Source organism: Nansenia antarctica (assembly GCF_963989245.1).
Source record: "Nansenia antarctica genome assembly, chromosome: 1".
In the NCBI taxonomy this organism is placed as follows: Eukaryota; Metazoa; Chordata; class Actinopteri; order Argentiniformes; family Microstomatidae; genus Nansenia; species Nansenia antarctica.
In genome coordinates, this window is record NC_137674.1 from 23,079,316 (window position 1) to 23,091,815 (window position 12,500).

General features: G+C 49.1%; 1 protein-coding gene across 1 annotated transcript in view; it reads left to right on the top strand.

The window, feature by feature from the left end:
* Positions 1 to 12,500, top strand: part of ralgapa1 (Ral GTPase activating protein catalytic subunit alpha 1) — a 94,047-nt gene that overhangs the window by 53,425 nt on the left and 28,122 nt on the right. The window contains exons 33-39 of the mRNA XM_080540159.1: positions 1,212 to 1,280; positions 2,378 to 2,521; positions 3,104 to 3,287; positions 4,578 to 4,834; positions 5,257 to 5,385; positions 5,827 to 5,942; positions 11,846 to 12,109. Of these exons, the coding sequence (XP_080396285.1) occupies positions 1,212 to 1,280; positions 2,378 to 2,521; positions 3,104 to 3,287; positions 4,578 to 4,834; positions 5,257 to 5,385; positions 5,827 to 5,942; positions 11,846 to 12,109 (1,163 nt within the window). The remainder of the gene's footprint in view (positions 1 to 1,211; positions 1,281 to 2,377; positions 2,522 to 3,103; positions 3,288 to 4,577; positions 4,835 to 5,256; positions 5,386 to 5,826; positions 5,943 to 11,845; positions 12,110 to 12,500) is intronic.

Below are 12,500 nucleotides of genomic sequence, written 5' to 3' on the forward strand. Positions count from 1 at the left end.
GGTCTTAAAAATGAGATCCTGCAAGGAAATCAGTCCGACCACATCTATTTATGTGGAAATGAATCAAGCTGGAACCAAACAAATGCCAATTCGCATCCCCTGTGAGAAATGATTGCCGAACGAAGCTACGGCAGGATGACAAAAAGCTATCATATGGTGTCGCGAACAGGTCTAAAATTATATTCAAAGAGGTCTTAAAAAGATCTTAAATTTGACTTGTTGAAACCCTGGTGTGTGTGTGTGTGTCAGATATGGAAGTATATATATATACACACACACACACACACATACACCACACACAACTTCCAAAGGTTCCTTCCTGTCTTTAGGGTGACAGATATGGAAGTGGTCGGGGCTAACAAGACCCACAACGCCATGGCAACAGTCCAGTAAAAGATTAAAACCACCCATTTGAACAACGTCGCTTCCCTGTCTGTCTGTCTGTCTGTCCATCTGTCCGTCTGTCTGTCTGCTGAACGGATGTAAGACCCAACCTGTGGTTCTGACCAGCGGGTCTGTTAGTTTCTGATCCGCCACAAACTGACGACTCCGCTAAGAGCACGCCACCGTTGCCTGGCAACTGGCTCCATAGGTTTGGTGAAGGAACCGTTCATCTAATACACCACTCTGGGGATCAATACTGCTGACTGCTGTGTGTGTGTGTGTGTGTGTGTGTGTGTGTCTGTCTGTGTGTCTGTGTGTCTGCGTGTGTGTGTGAGGATTGTTGGGTGCTAATACGGTATTTGAAAATAGCAACGGTGTTCGTTTCAATACAGTCATAAAAACAGTCTTCTGCATATGTATAATAAAGTAAAGAGTGTTGGTCCAGCACCACTCTCTCTGTGATGTGAAGACACAACGTTTAGTAAACAATGTCATTGGTCAAATAAATGTAAAAAAACAACAACTATTTAAAAGCGATTATAATCGCGCGTCACGTGACAGACGCAGTGAAACCTAGGGCCGGTTTAACAGTGTCAAAGATTGTATACCGCTCAACCCTAGTGTGTGTGTGTGTGTGTGTGTGTGTGTGTGTGTGTGTGTGTGTGTGTGTGTGTGTTGGTAGCATGTTGGTGCCTAGAACATAATTAAGTGCTGTTATACTGTATATCAGCACTCATGGAATGCCTCTTGTCCAATCAAATCCAATCAGATGACTTGGTGGGAACTAACTGTTGTCTAACAGATAATAATGATGTTTCTTGTTTCAGATCCTCATCGCGACCATCACCTACCTGCTTCCTGCCACAGAGACCTCTCCTCACGAGCTGGACAAGAGGGTACGCACACACACACACACACACACACACACATACATGCACACGCACAGACACAGACACAGACGCACGCACGCACGCACACACACACACACACACAGACACACACACACACATACACACACACACACGTACACACACACATACACACACACATACACACACACACACACGTACACACGCACACACACACGTACACACACACACACACACATGTACACACACACACACACAGTGTACTGATGCTATAACCAGGGGTGCACATAACTTTTTGGGGCCAGTGCTCAGAGGAGCACCTAGGGATGCTGCTTGGTGCTCCCCGAGCTCGCGAGTCACGACCCGTCCCACAGGATGGATAAAAAAGGGATACATGGATATATTATTAGCAAAACGACATTTATTCATAAATAAAGATGAACGACCAAATTATTGTGTGCAAAACAAAAGAAACAAATGCAAAATCAAATGACTGCTCTTTAAGAATGAAAGTCTGTCCGACTCCTTTAAACACAATGAAATCAACTGACATCTCTTTAAGCACTGCTCTGTTCTGTAAACACTGAAATCAACTTTTCAACAAAAAGTTACAGCCTAAGCATTTATTTATGCTACAAGCTTAATCATCATCATCACTGCTCTCTTGACTGCTGTTATCACTGTCCTCAATTTCAACCATGGTAGAGGATGTTGTAGGCTATCACTTTAAATAGCTCATTATTTTGATAGTCGCCGTGGTCGTCGTCGGTCGACTGTTGTGATGGATTACTCGTCGGGCCTTCGGCTGAGGGGACGGCAAATAGTTACTTAGTGGGGCTTGCAGTGATGCAGCAGTCAGTAGTTGGATTTTGAGGAAGTAAATTCCTCTCCCAGCGGTTCCAGCTGTTGGTGCGCAAGAGCGCTTTCATGCGGCTGATCTGCCGCGCAGCATGCATTTTGGCGACGCATGCGCACTGGCGCACCAGTTATGTGCACCCCTGGCTATAACCCTGTGTGTGTGTGTGTGTGTGTGCATGTGTATGTGTATGTGTATGTGTATGTGTATGTGTATGTGTATGTGTGTGTGTGTGTGTGTGTGTGTGTGTGTGTGTGTGTGTGTGTAGTTGGTGGTGTCTCTGCTGCTGTGTCTGTTAGACTGGGCCATGGCGCTGCCCCCCCAGACCCTCCTGCAGCCGGTCCAGACCCTCGCAGACAAGGACCAGAACCAGACCCAGCCCGACAAGACTGTCCTCAGCTGCATCTACAAGGTACACACACACACACACGCACACAGTAGTAGTAGACTACTGCTGGTTGAGCCTCTCTCTGCCTCTCCAGTCTTAAAAGGTTTGGTTTGCGTTGATCTTAAAACGCCTTTAAGTCTAAAATCCAGCATTGCGATCTACAAGGCCCTTAAAAAGGTCTTACATTTCAGTTATTCGGTCTAAAGAATGAGGTGCTAGGTCTTAAAAATTAGACCCTGCAAGGAAATCAGTCCGACCACATCTATTTACGCTGAAATTAATCAAGCTGGATTGATTCATCACCTGGAGGATGACAAAAAGCTATCATACGGTGTCGCCAATAGGTCTAAAACTCTATTCGAAGAGGTCTTAAATTTGACTTTTTTGTAGGAAACTTGTAGGAACCCTCTAATTAAAGTTCTTAATAAAGAACTTCAAATGGACTGTTGCCTAGTAACCTGAACACAAACATGTAGTCTAATTAACGGTCATTTAGTAGAACACCTGTGCGGCGGAGTGATACAGTTAAAAGTCCCAGTGCTGTTATACTGCACTCAACCCTAACCCTAAAGACCGCAGCACCCACAATGCACCCCCCCCCCCCAGGTGCTCCACGGGTGTGTGTACGGCGCCCAGTCCTTCTCCAGCCCGCGGTACTTCCCCCTGACGCTGCTGGACCTGCTGAGCCCAGACTACGAGCCCTTCCTGCCTCTGGACCCGCTGAGGGAGCCAGAACCCCTCCACTCCCCCGACTCAGAACACTCCTCCAAGCTGCAGCCCGTCACCGAGGGTAACACACACACACACACACACACACACACTGCTCCCTCCTCTCCTTCATCTACCTATCTATCTGTTCATCTATCTGTTCATCTGTTGTATTGATTCCTGTGTCGCTCCTCGCTTTGGGAGTGTGTGAGAGAGGGCGGGAGAGAGGGAGGGAGGGAGGGAGGGAGGGAGGAGCGAGCAGGGTGAGAGTGAGGGGAGAGAGAGAGAGAGGGAGGGAGGGAGAGAGGGAGAGGGAGGGAGAGGAGGGGAGGGAGGGAGAGAGGGAGGGAGGGAGAGAGAGAGGGAGGGAGGGTGAGAGAGAGAGAGGGCAGGAAGGGGGGAGAGGAGGGGAGGAGAGAGAGGGAGAGAGAGACTGTGAGATTGTGTCCCTTCCAGAGCTGAGAGAATGTCCTGTCAATACCCTCAGTAATGACTATACTGGCTGGTATACCTACGTGTGTGTGTGTGTGTGTGTGTGTGTGTGTGTGTGTGAGAGTGTGTGTGTGTGTGTGTGTGTGTGTGTGTGTGTGTGTGTGAGAGAGTGTGTAATCATGTTGATGAGACAGGAGCGGCTGCTAGCACACATGTCTGTGATGGCATTGGCTGCTGCCTGCATGGAGCCATGTCCAGGGACCACCGTCTGGGGGGAGGGGGGGGGGTGGTTGAGGGTTGAGGGGAAGGGGGGGAGAGAGGAGGAGGGGGGTTGAGGTGGGAGGGGGGAGGGTGCTCCCTCTTGGCTGATGTTAGTGGTTATCGACAGAGAGAGAGAGAGGGAGAGAGGGAGGGAGAGAGGGAGGGAGAGAGGGAGGGAGGGAGCAGGATAATGGGTTTGTTTTGAGAACAGGCATGACTCCCCCCCCCTTCCCTCCCTCCCTCTCTCTCCTTCCCTCTCTCTCTATCTCTCTCTCCTTCCCTCCTTCCATCTCTCCTTCTCTCCCCCCCTTCTCTCTCTCTCTATCTCTCTCTCCTTCCCTCCTTCCATCTCTCCTTCCCTCCCTCCCTCTCACCTTCCCTCTCTCTCTCTATCTCTCTCTCCTTCCCTCCTTCCATCTCTCCTTCCCTCCCTCCCTCTCACCTTCCCTCTCTCTATCTCTCTCTCCTTCCCTCCTTCCATCTCTCCATCTCCCCCCACCCTTCTCTCCCTCTCTCTCTCTCCCCCGCTCTTCTCTCTCCCCCCCACCCCTTCTCTCTCCTCCCCCTCCTTCTCTCCCCCCCCTTCTCTCCCCCACCCTCTTCTCCCCCCCCCCCCCTTCTCCTCCTCCCCCTCCTTCTCTCCCCCCCTTCTCCCTCTCCCCCCCCCCCCCCCCTCCAGTGCGTAGCCGCATCCAGCAGGGTCTGGTCTCCATTGCTGCGCGCACCGTCACCACCCACCTGGTGAACCACCTGGGCCACTACCCCATGGGGGGGGGTCCGGCGGCGCTGGCCAGCCAGGTGTGGGAGCACCAGGACAACCCCTTCAGCCCCGGGCCGGACCTGGCGCCGGACCTGTTCCACGCCCCCAACCTGCAGTTCTTCTCCCTGAACGGGACCACCCTGCTGTCCTGCCTGCAGATCCGCGCGGAGGAGGGGGTCTGTAATGGATTTTTTCATCTCATAAATGTTTTAACATTATATGTATTGTATGTATTCCTATGGTATTCATTTTCGCACAGAATGTGACAGTATATTCCATGAGGAGTGTTCCCGTGGGATTGTTGTGAGTCTGGCTGTCCTGTTTGTGAACACAGAGCTGTTTGGGCCTTGTGTTCATAAACAGATCGTTTAGGACTCGCTGTCGGTCCCACGGGAACTTACTCCCTGTTATCAATGTTATGACTATGTTAACACTATCAATTGTACTTTGTGAGAGTTTGGTGTCAGTCTCTGAAAGCTTCCCATTGAGAAGTTGACTGTCCGCTCTAGAGCTGTAAAAGATCATTTTCTTCAATAAATATTATATCTAGATTTAAAGCAAGTTCCTATCTTGAGTCTCATTAATTAATCCACGACAGGTCCCGGGGGGCGGCATGGCGGCCGGCCTCACCTCCACCAGCGCCTGCGTCCGCGTCATCGTCCGGGACGTGTCGGGGAAACACTCGTGGGACTCGGCGGTCCTCTACGGACCCCCCCCGCCCTGTGACGTCCAGCCGCCCCGCCCGCCCAGCCGCCCCTTCCACCTCTACGGGGGCAGGTTGGGGCCCGGGGAGGGGGAGGGGGGGAGGGGGAGGGAGGGAGACGCAGCAGACGGGCTTCCTCCGCCTCCTCCAGGAAGGGAGGAAGAAAAGGAGAGGAGGAAAAGGGGAGGGGACCTGGAAGAGAGGGAAGAAGAGGAGGAGGAGGAGGAGGAGGAGGAGGATAGAGAGAAGGAGGAGGAGGGGATAGGAGAGGAGGGAGAAGTGGAGGAGGAGGAGGAGGAGGAGGAGGTGCAGGTGCAGGTAGAAGAGCAGGGGGATGAAAGACAGAAGGAGAAGGAGGAGAGAGAGGAGGAGGAGGAAGAGGAGGAGGAGAGAGAGGAGTTGGAGGAGGAGGAGGAGAAGGGTCTGGGGCTGAGGGGTCCGCAGGCCAAGCGTGTCTGTCTGGAGGTGCTGCCGGTGTGGGGGGAGGGGCTGGGGGACGGGCTACAGGAGGGGCTGGGGGAGGGGCTACAGGAGGGCGGCGACGCCCTGGATGACATGCTGCAGTACCTTGGGTACTCCAGGTAAACACACACACACACACACACACATCCAGCTCCCTGCTTCAGTAACGGACAGTGAAGCATAGTTTCTTCATCCAGCTCTATTCGGTTGTTAAGTCTGACGTCACGCGTGACGTTTAGCAATGTCCGGGTCCAAATAAAAACTTCCCCGCACCAGAGTACCAGTGTACTAAAGCACCAGAGTACCAGTGTACTAAAGCACCAGAGTACCAGTGTACTAAAGCACCAGAGTACCAGTGTACTAAAGCACCAGAGTACCAGTGTACTAAAGCACCAGAGTACCAGTGTACTAAAGCGGTAGAATGACAGTTCAATCGTTTTTTAGACTGGGATCTATTCATACAACAAAGGACACAGCACATTTGTGAAGCGTCTGTAGCTCTGCTGGTGACGTGTTGTGTGGAGAGTCTCTGACGCGTTTCAGAGTGTTCCTGGTCTGTGGGACAGTTGTTTTGGTTTTGGTTTTCTGAATCGTGGTGAGCATTCTTCAGTCATCCACAGTGGACGTCTGCCTTGGCCTAGCAGCTTGTTAGTGATTGCTGAGCTCACCAGAGCTTTCTAAGGTCATGTTCTCACATGAAAGTCAGAATCAGGACCCGGAGCAAGTGGATGAGTTCGCAACATTGTTGCATAAATAATTTCTCTGATTTGCATTCTCACAGCCCTTTATGTAAACGATGTAACATACGCAATCGAAGCAACAGACGTGGTAGTTGATTGGTCAGAAACATTTAAAATTGTCCGTTCGTCCCGCTCTTATCCAGATCAACACGCATGCGCTGTTGTTTTCCTATGGACTGCCTCGAGCAGCGTTCTCACCAAAAGCGAAGCGAAGCAAAGTGATGGATGCGTCGTTTCTAACCGGAGAGAAACCACTCTTTTCAAGCGGAGCATGCGTCGGTTGTTTGCTCCGGGAGCGACTTCGAATGCGCGTTCTCACAGCTCCAAACGACGCAGAGCAAAGCGAACTTTATCCTAAACTTTGATTCCAAGTGAAGCAAATGTTCTAGTGAAAACACACCCTAATGTTCTAGTGAGAACACACCCTAATGTTCTAGTGAGAACACACCCTAATTAGAAGGTTAGAGACTCCAACACCAGACATTAAAGGGAAAGACTTAAGTCAATACGAGACATTGACAGCTCTCTGATGTGACGGAACACACAGACCAACCAGACAAGACGATGTTCCAATACTTTTGATGCACTGAAATAGGGGGACTATGTATACATTACATTACATTACATTAATCAGAATCTGAATTCTTTTTATGTTATTGTTATTCTAAGTATATTTGCACATACAGGACATTTACTTAGTGAGGTTGGTGCATAGCACATAAAAACAACAGTATATAAGCAAAAATAATTTTAAAAGGGCAATAGAACAGTAATTATGTAGGCTGTAAATTAGAATACAACTAACTAAATTACACAGTCAGTCAAGTTTGACAAGTGTAAGAGTAAAATTCTTAGGCTTCGGTTCCTGACATTGCAGCACAAGACAATAATACAAGATAAAATAGAGATAAAATAGAGTGACATTAGTACAAGACATAAGTGAGATATTGGACAAGTGCCAGTTGTGGGAGACAAATAAACAATAAGACAATAAGATACAATTAGCAGTACAAATAGTAAAATAAAATAAAATAGTACAAGTAGAATGTCATGAGTATTGCACTCGGTGGCAGTGGGTGTGAGAGGTAGTAGAGTAAAGTGACTGTGTGTTAAGGTTAGGTAGTCTGTATACATGGGGTGTGTTAAGGTTAGGTAGTGTGTATACATGGGGTGTGTTAAGGTTAGGTAGTGTGTATACATGGGGTGTGTTAAGGTTAGGTAGTCTGTATACATGGGGTGTGTTAAGGTTAGGTAGTGTGTATACATGGGGTGTGTTAAGGTTAGGTAGTGTGTATACATGGGGTGTGTTAAGGTTAGGTAGTGTGTATACATGGGGTGTGTTAAGGTTAGGTAGTGTGTATACATGGGGTGTGTTAAGGTTAGGTAGTGTGTATACATGGGGTGTGTTAAGGTTAGGTAGTCTGTATACATGGGGTGTGTTAAGGTTAGGTAGTGTGTATACATGGGGTGTGTTAAGGTTAGGTAGTGTGTATACATGGGGTGTGTTAAGGTTAGGTAGTGTGTATACATGGGCTGTGTTAAGGTTAGGTAGTGTGTATACATGGGGTGTGTTAAGGTTAGGTAGTCTGTATACATGGGGTGTGTTAAGGTTAGGTAGTGTGTATACATGGGGTGTGTTAAGGTTAGGTAGTCTGTATACATGGGGTGTGTTAAGGTTAGGTAGTGTGTATACATGGGGTGTGTTAAGGTTAGGTAGTCTGTATACATGGGGTGTGTTAAGGTTAGGTAGTGTGTATACATGGGGTGTGTTAAGGTTAGGTAGTGTGTATACATGGGGTGTGTTAAGGTTAGGTAGTGTGTATACATGGGGTGTGTTAAGGTTAGGTAGTGTGTATACATGGGGTGTGTTAAGGTTAGGTAGTGTGTATACATGGGGTGTGTTAAGGTTAGGTAGTGTGTATACATGGGGTGTGTTAAGGTTAGGTAGTGTGTATACATGGGGTGTGTTAAGGTTAGGTAGTCTGTATACATGGGCTGTGTTAAGGTTAGGTAGTCTGTATACATGGGGTGTGTTAAGGTTAGGTAGTGTGTATACATGGGGTGTGTTAAGGTTAGGTAGTCTGTATACATGGGGTGTGTTAAGGTTAGGTAGTCTGTATACATGGGGTGTGTTAAGGTTAGGTAGTCTGTGTACATGGGGTGTGTTAAGGTTTAGGTAGTCTGTATACATGTGGTGTGTTAAGGTTAGGTAGTGTGTATACATGGGGTGTGTTAAGGTTAGGTAGTGTGTATACATGGGGTGTGTTAAGGTTAGGTAGTCTGTGTACATGGGGTGTGTTAAGGTTTAGGTAGTCTGTATACATGTGGTGTGTTAAGGTTAGGTAGTCTGTATACATGGGGTGTGTTAAAGTTAGGTAGTCCGTATACATGGGGTGTGTTAAGGTTAGGTAGTCTGTATACATGGGGTGTGTTAAGGTTAGGTAGTCTGTATACATGGGGTGTGTTAAGGTTAGGTAGTGTGTATACATGTGGTGTGTTAAGGTTAGGTAGTGTGTATACATGTGGTGTGTTAAGGTTAGGTAGTGTGTATACACGGGGTGTGTTAAGGTTAGGTAGTGTGTATACATGGGGTGTGTTAAGGTTAGGTAGTCTGTATACATGGGGTGTGTTAAGGTTAGGTAGTGTGTATACATGGGGTGTGTTAAGGTTAGGTAGTCTGTGTACATGGGGTGTGTTAAGGTTTAGGTAGTCTGTATACATGTGGTGTGTTAAGGTTAGGTAGTGTGTATACATGGGGTGTGTTAAGGTTAGGTAGTCTGTATACATGGGGTGTGTTAAGGTTAGGTAGTCTGTATACATGGGGTGTGTTAAGGTTAGGTAGTGTGTATACATGGGGTGTGTTAAGGTTAGGTAGTCCGTATACATGGGGTGTGTTAAGGTTAGGTAGTCTGTATACATGGGGTGTGTTAAGGTTAGGTAGTGTGTATACATGGGGTGTGTTAAGGTTAGGTAGTGTGTATACATGGGGTGTGTTAAGGTTAGGTAGTGTGTATACATGGGGTGTGTTAAGGTTAGGTAGTGTGTATACATGGGGTGTGTTAAGGTTAGGTAGTCTGTGTACATGGGGTGTGTTAAGGTTAGGTAGTGTGTATACATGGGGTGTGTTAAGGTTATGTAGTCTGTATACATGGGGTGTGTTAAGGTTAGGTAGTCTGTATACATGGGGTGTGTTAAGGTTAGGTAGTCTGTGTACATGGGGTGTGTTAAGGTTAGGTAGTGTGTATACATGGGGTGTGCTTGGGGATGATAGTCAATTGTTTACAGAGGGCTTGTTTATGAGCCTGATCGCCTGGGGGAAGTAGCTGTTGGTTAGCCTCTGAGCTTTGTGTGTGTGTGTGACAGAGGCGGGGGGGGGGGGTGGAGAGGTTTCAGGATGGACAGTTAAGATATAGCCTGAAGAGAGATTGGTCTTCAGTCTCGGGCAGGAGACAGGTAGGTAGTGAGGACAGTCCTGACAGCAGTGGGAAGCTGTTTCCACCAGGGGGGCGCCAAGACGGTGAAAAGCAGAGAGCGGGTAGCAAAGGAGGGAGAGGGGGGAGAGGAGGGAGAGGAGGGAGAGGGGGTAGCAGAGGAGGGAGAGGAGGGAGGTGGGGTAGCAGAGGAGGGAGAGGAGGGAGGTGGGGTAGCAGAGGAGGGAGAAGATGGAGAGGAGGTAGCAGAGGAGGGAGAGGGGGTAGCAGAGGAGGGAGAGGGGGTAGCAGAGGAGGGGGAGGAGGGAGAGGGGGTAGCAGAGGAGGGAGAGGAGGTAGCAGAGGAGGGAGAGGAGGGAGAAGAGGTAGCAGAGGAGGGAGAGGAGGTAGCAGAGGAGGGAGAGGGTAGCAGAGGAGGGAGAGGGTAGCAGAGGAGGGAGAGGGGGTAGCAGAGGAGGGAGAGGGGGTAGCAGAGGAGGGAGAGGGGGTAGCAGAGGAGGGGGAGGAGGGAGAGGGTAGCAGAGGAGGGAGAAGAGGGAGAGAGGGTAGCAGAGGAGGGAGAGGGGGTAGCAGAGGAGGGGGAGGAGGGAGAGGAGGTAGCAGAGGAGGGAGAGGAGGTAGCAGAGGAGGGGAGAGGGGGTAGCAGAGGAGGGAGAGGGGGTAGCAGAGGAGGGAGAGGAGGGAGAGGGGGTAGCAGAGGAGGGAGAGGAGGTAGCAGAGGAGGGAGAGGGGGTAGCAGAGGAGGGAGAGGAGGGAGCGGGTAGCAGAGGAGGGAGAGGGTAGCAGAGGAGGGAGGGGGTAGCAGAGGAGGGAGAGGAGGGAGGGCGTAGCAGAGGAGGGAGAGGGTAGCAGAGGAGGGAGGGGGTAGCAGAGGAGGGAGAGGAGGTAGCAGAGGAGGGAGAGGGGTTAGTAGAGGAGGGAGAGGAGGTAGCAGAGGAGGTAGCAGAGGAGGGAGAGGGTAGCAGAGGAGGGAGAGGAGGGAGCGGGTAGCAGAGGAGGGAGAGGAGGGAGGGCGTAGCAGAGGAGGGAGAGGAGGGAGGGCGTAGCAGAGGAGGGAGAGGGGGTAGCAGAGGAGGGAGAGGGGGTAGCAGAGGAGGGGGAGCGGGTAGCAGAGGAGGGAGAGCGGAGGGAACAGGCAGTAATGTCTTAAAGCTCTGAATCTCTGCTGTTCACCTCATGAGCTTTAACCCTAATTGTTTGATTTCAAACCGACACTGTTGAGTTGAATGTTGAGCTGACACAAGACAACAGGCCACACACACACACACACACAAACTCACTATACACACACACACACACACACACACACACACACACACACACACACACACATACACACACACACACACACTCACTATACACACACACACACACACACACACACTATACACACACTATACACACACACACTCACTATACACACACACACACATGAGCTGACACAAGACAACAGGTTTCCTCCGGAGGGCGCTGTGGAGTAACACACTTCACGTGTTCCATTACTGAATGCATATTCTACAACAGCATGTTTGCACATAATGCACTCAAGCAGACATTATACATTGCAGTTAATGGAAGTTCTAGATTGCACAGTAAAATTCTAGAATGATTTGCAGAAATATTTTACTCCTGAAAATTAGTGACATTTGTTTAGAGTCTACCTGACACCAGAGGTCAAATCTGAAGTGGTTCCACGTCTAAAAATGACGTTTACAGTCTATAGAAACACTGTAGAAAGTTTCATGCTTTAGTCATAAAATGTACAATTGTTATGCCTATCAGCCTCACTATTAGTAAACAGAACTAACTAAAGTTATTATTAAGTTGTTATCGGTGATGTTTGATTGACAGCCCAGAGTGTCTGCAGCAGGCGGGTGCACCCCTCAACATCCCGGCCCCGCCCCCCTGCTGCGTGTCCGACAAGCAGGAGAGTGATGTCATCAACGCCGTGCTGAAGCAGTGTGCCGAGGAGCGGGACTTTGGCCGTCACCGTGGCAACGATCTGAGCATGCGGGCGGGGGAGCAGTCGGAGCCCCGCCCCCAGAGACCCCAGTCAGCCTTCTACTACTGCAGACTGCTGCTCAACGACCTGGGCATGAACTCCTGGGAGAAGAGGTACGACATCATATATATACACACTATATATATATACTATATAATATATATACATAATATAATATATATACATAATATATATACATAATATAATATATATACACATGAACTCCTGGGAGAAGAGGTACACGCAGACACACACACACACACACACACACACACACACTCATACACACGCAGACACACACAGACACACACACACACACACACACACACACTTTTCTTTTCTGCCTGCAGTAACAGGGTATCAAGGACCCCAATTGAAATAAGCCAGTGGCTTTCTTGGGTTTTTATCCTGTTAGTTGACCTTGTATGTAATATGTACTTTCATGTACCTACTTCTGCAAATCTTCTAATAAAGTTTTCAATCAATCAATCAAAAACCATATCA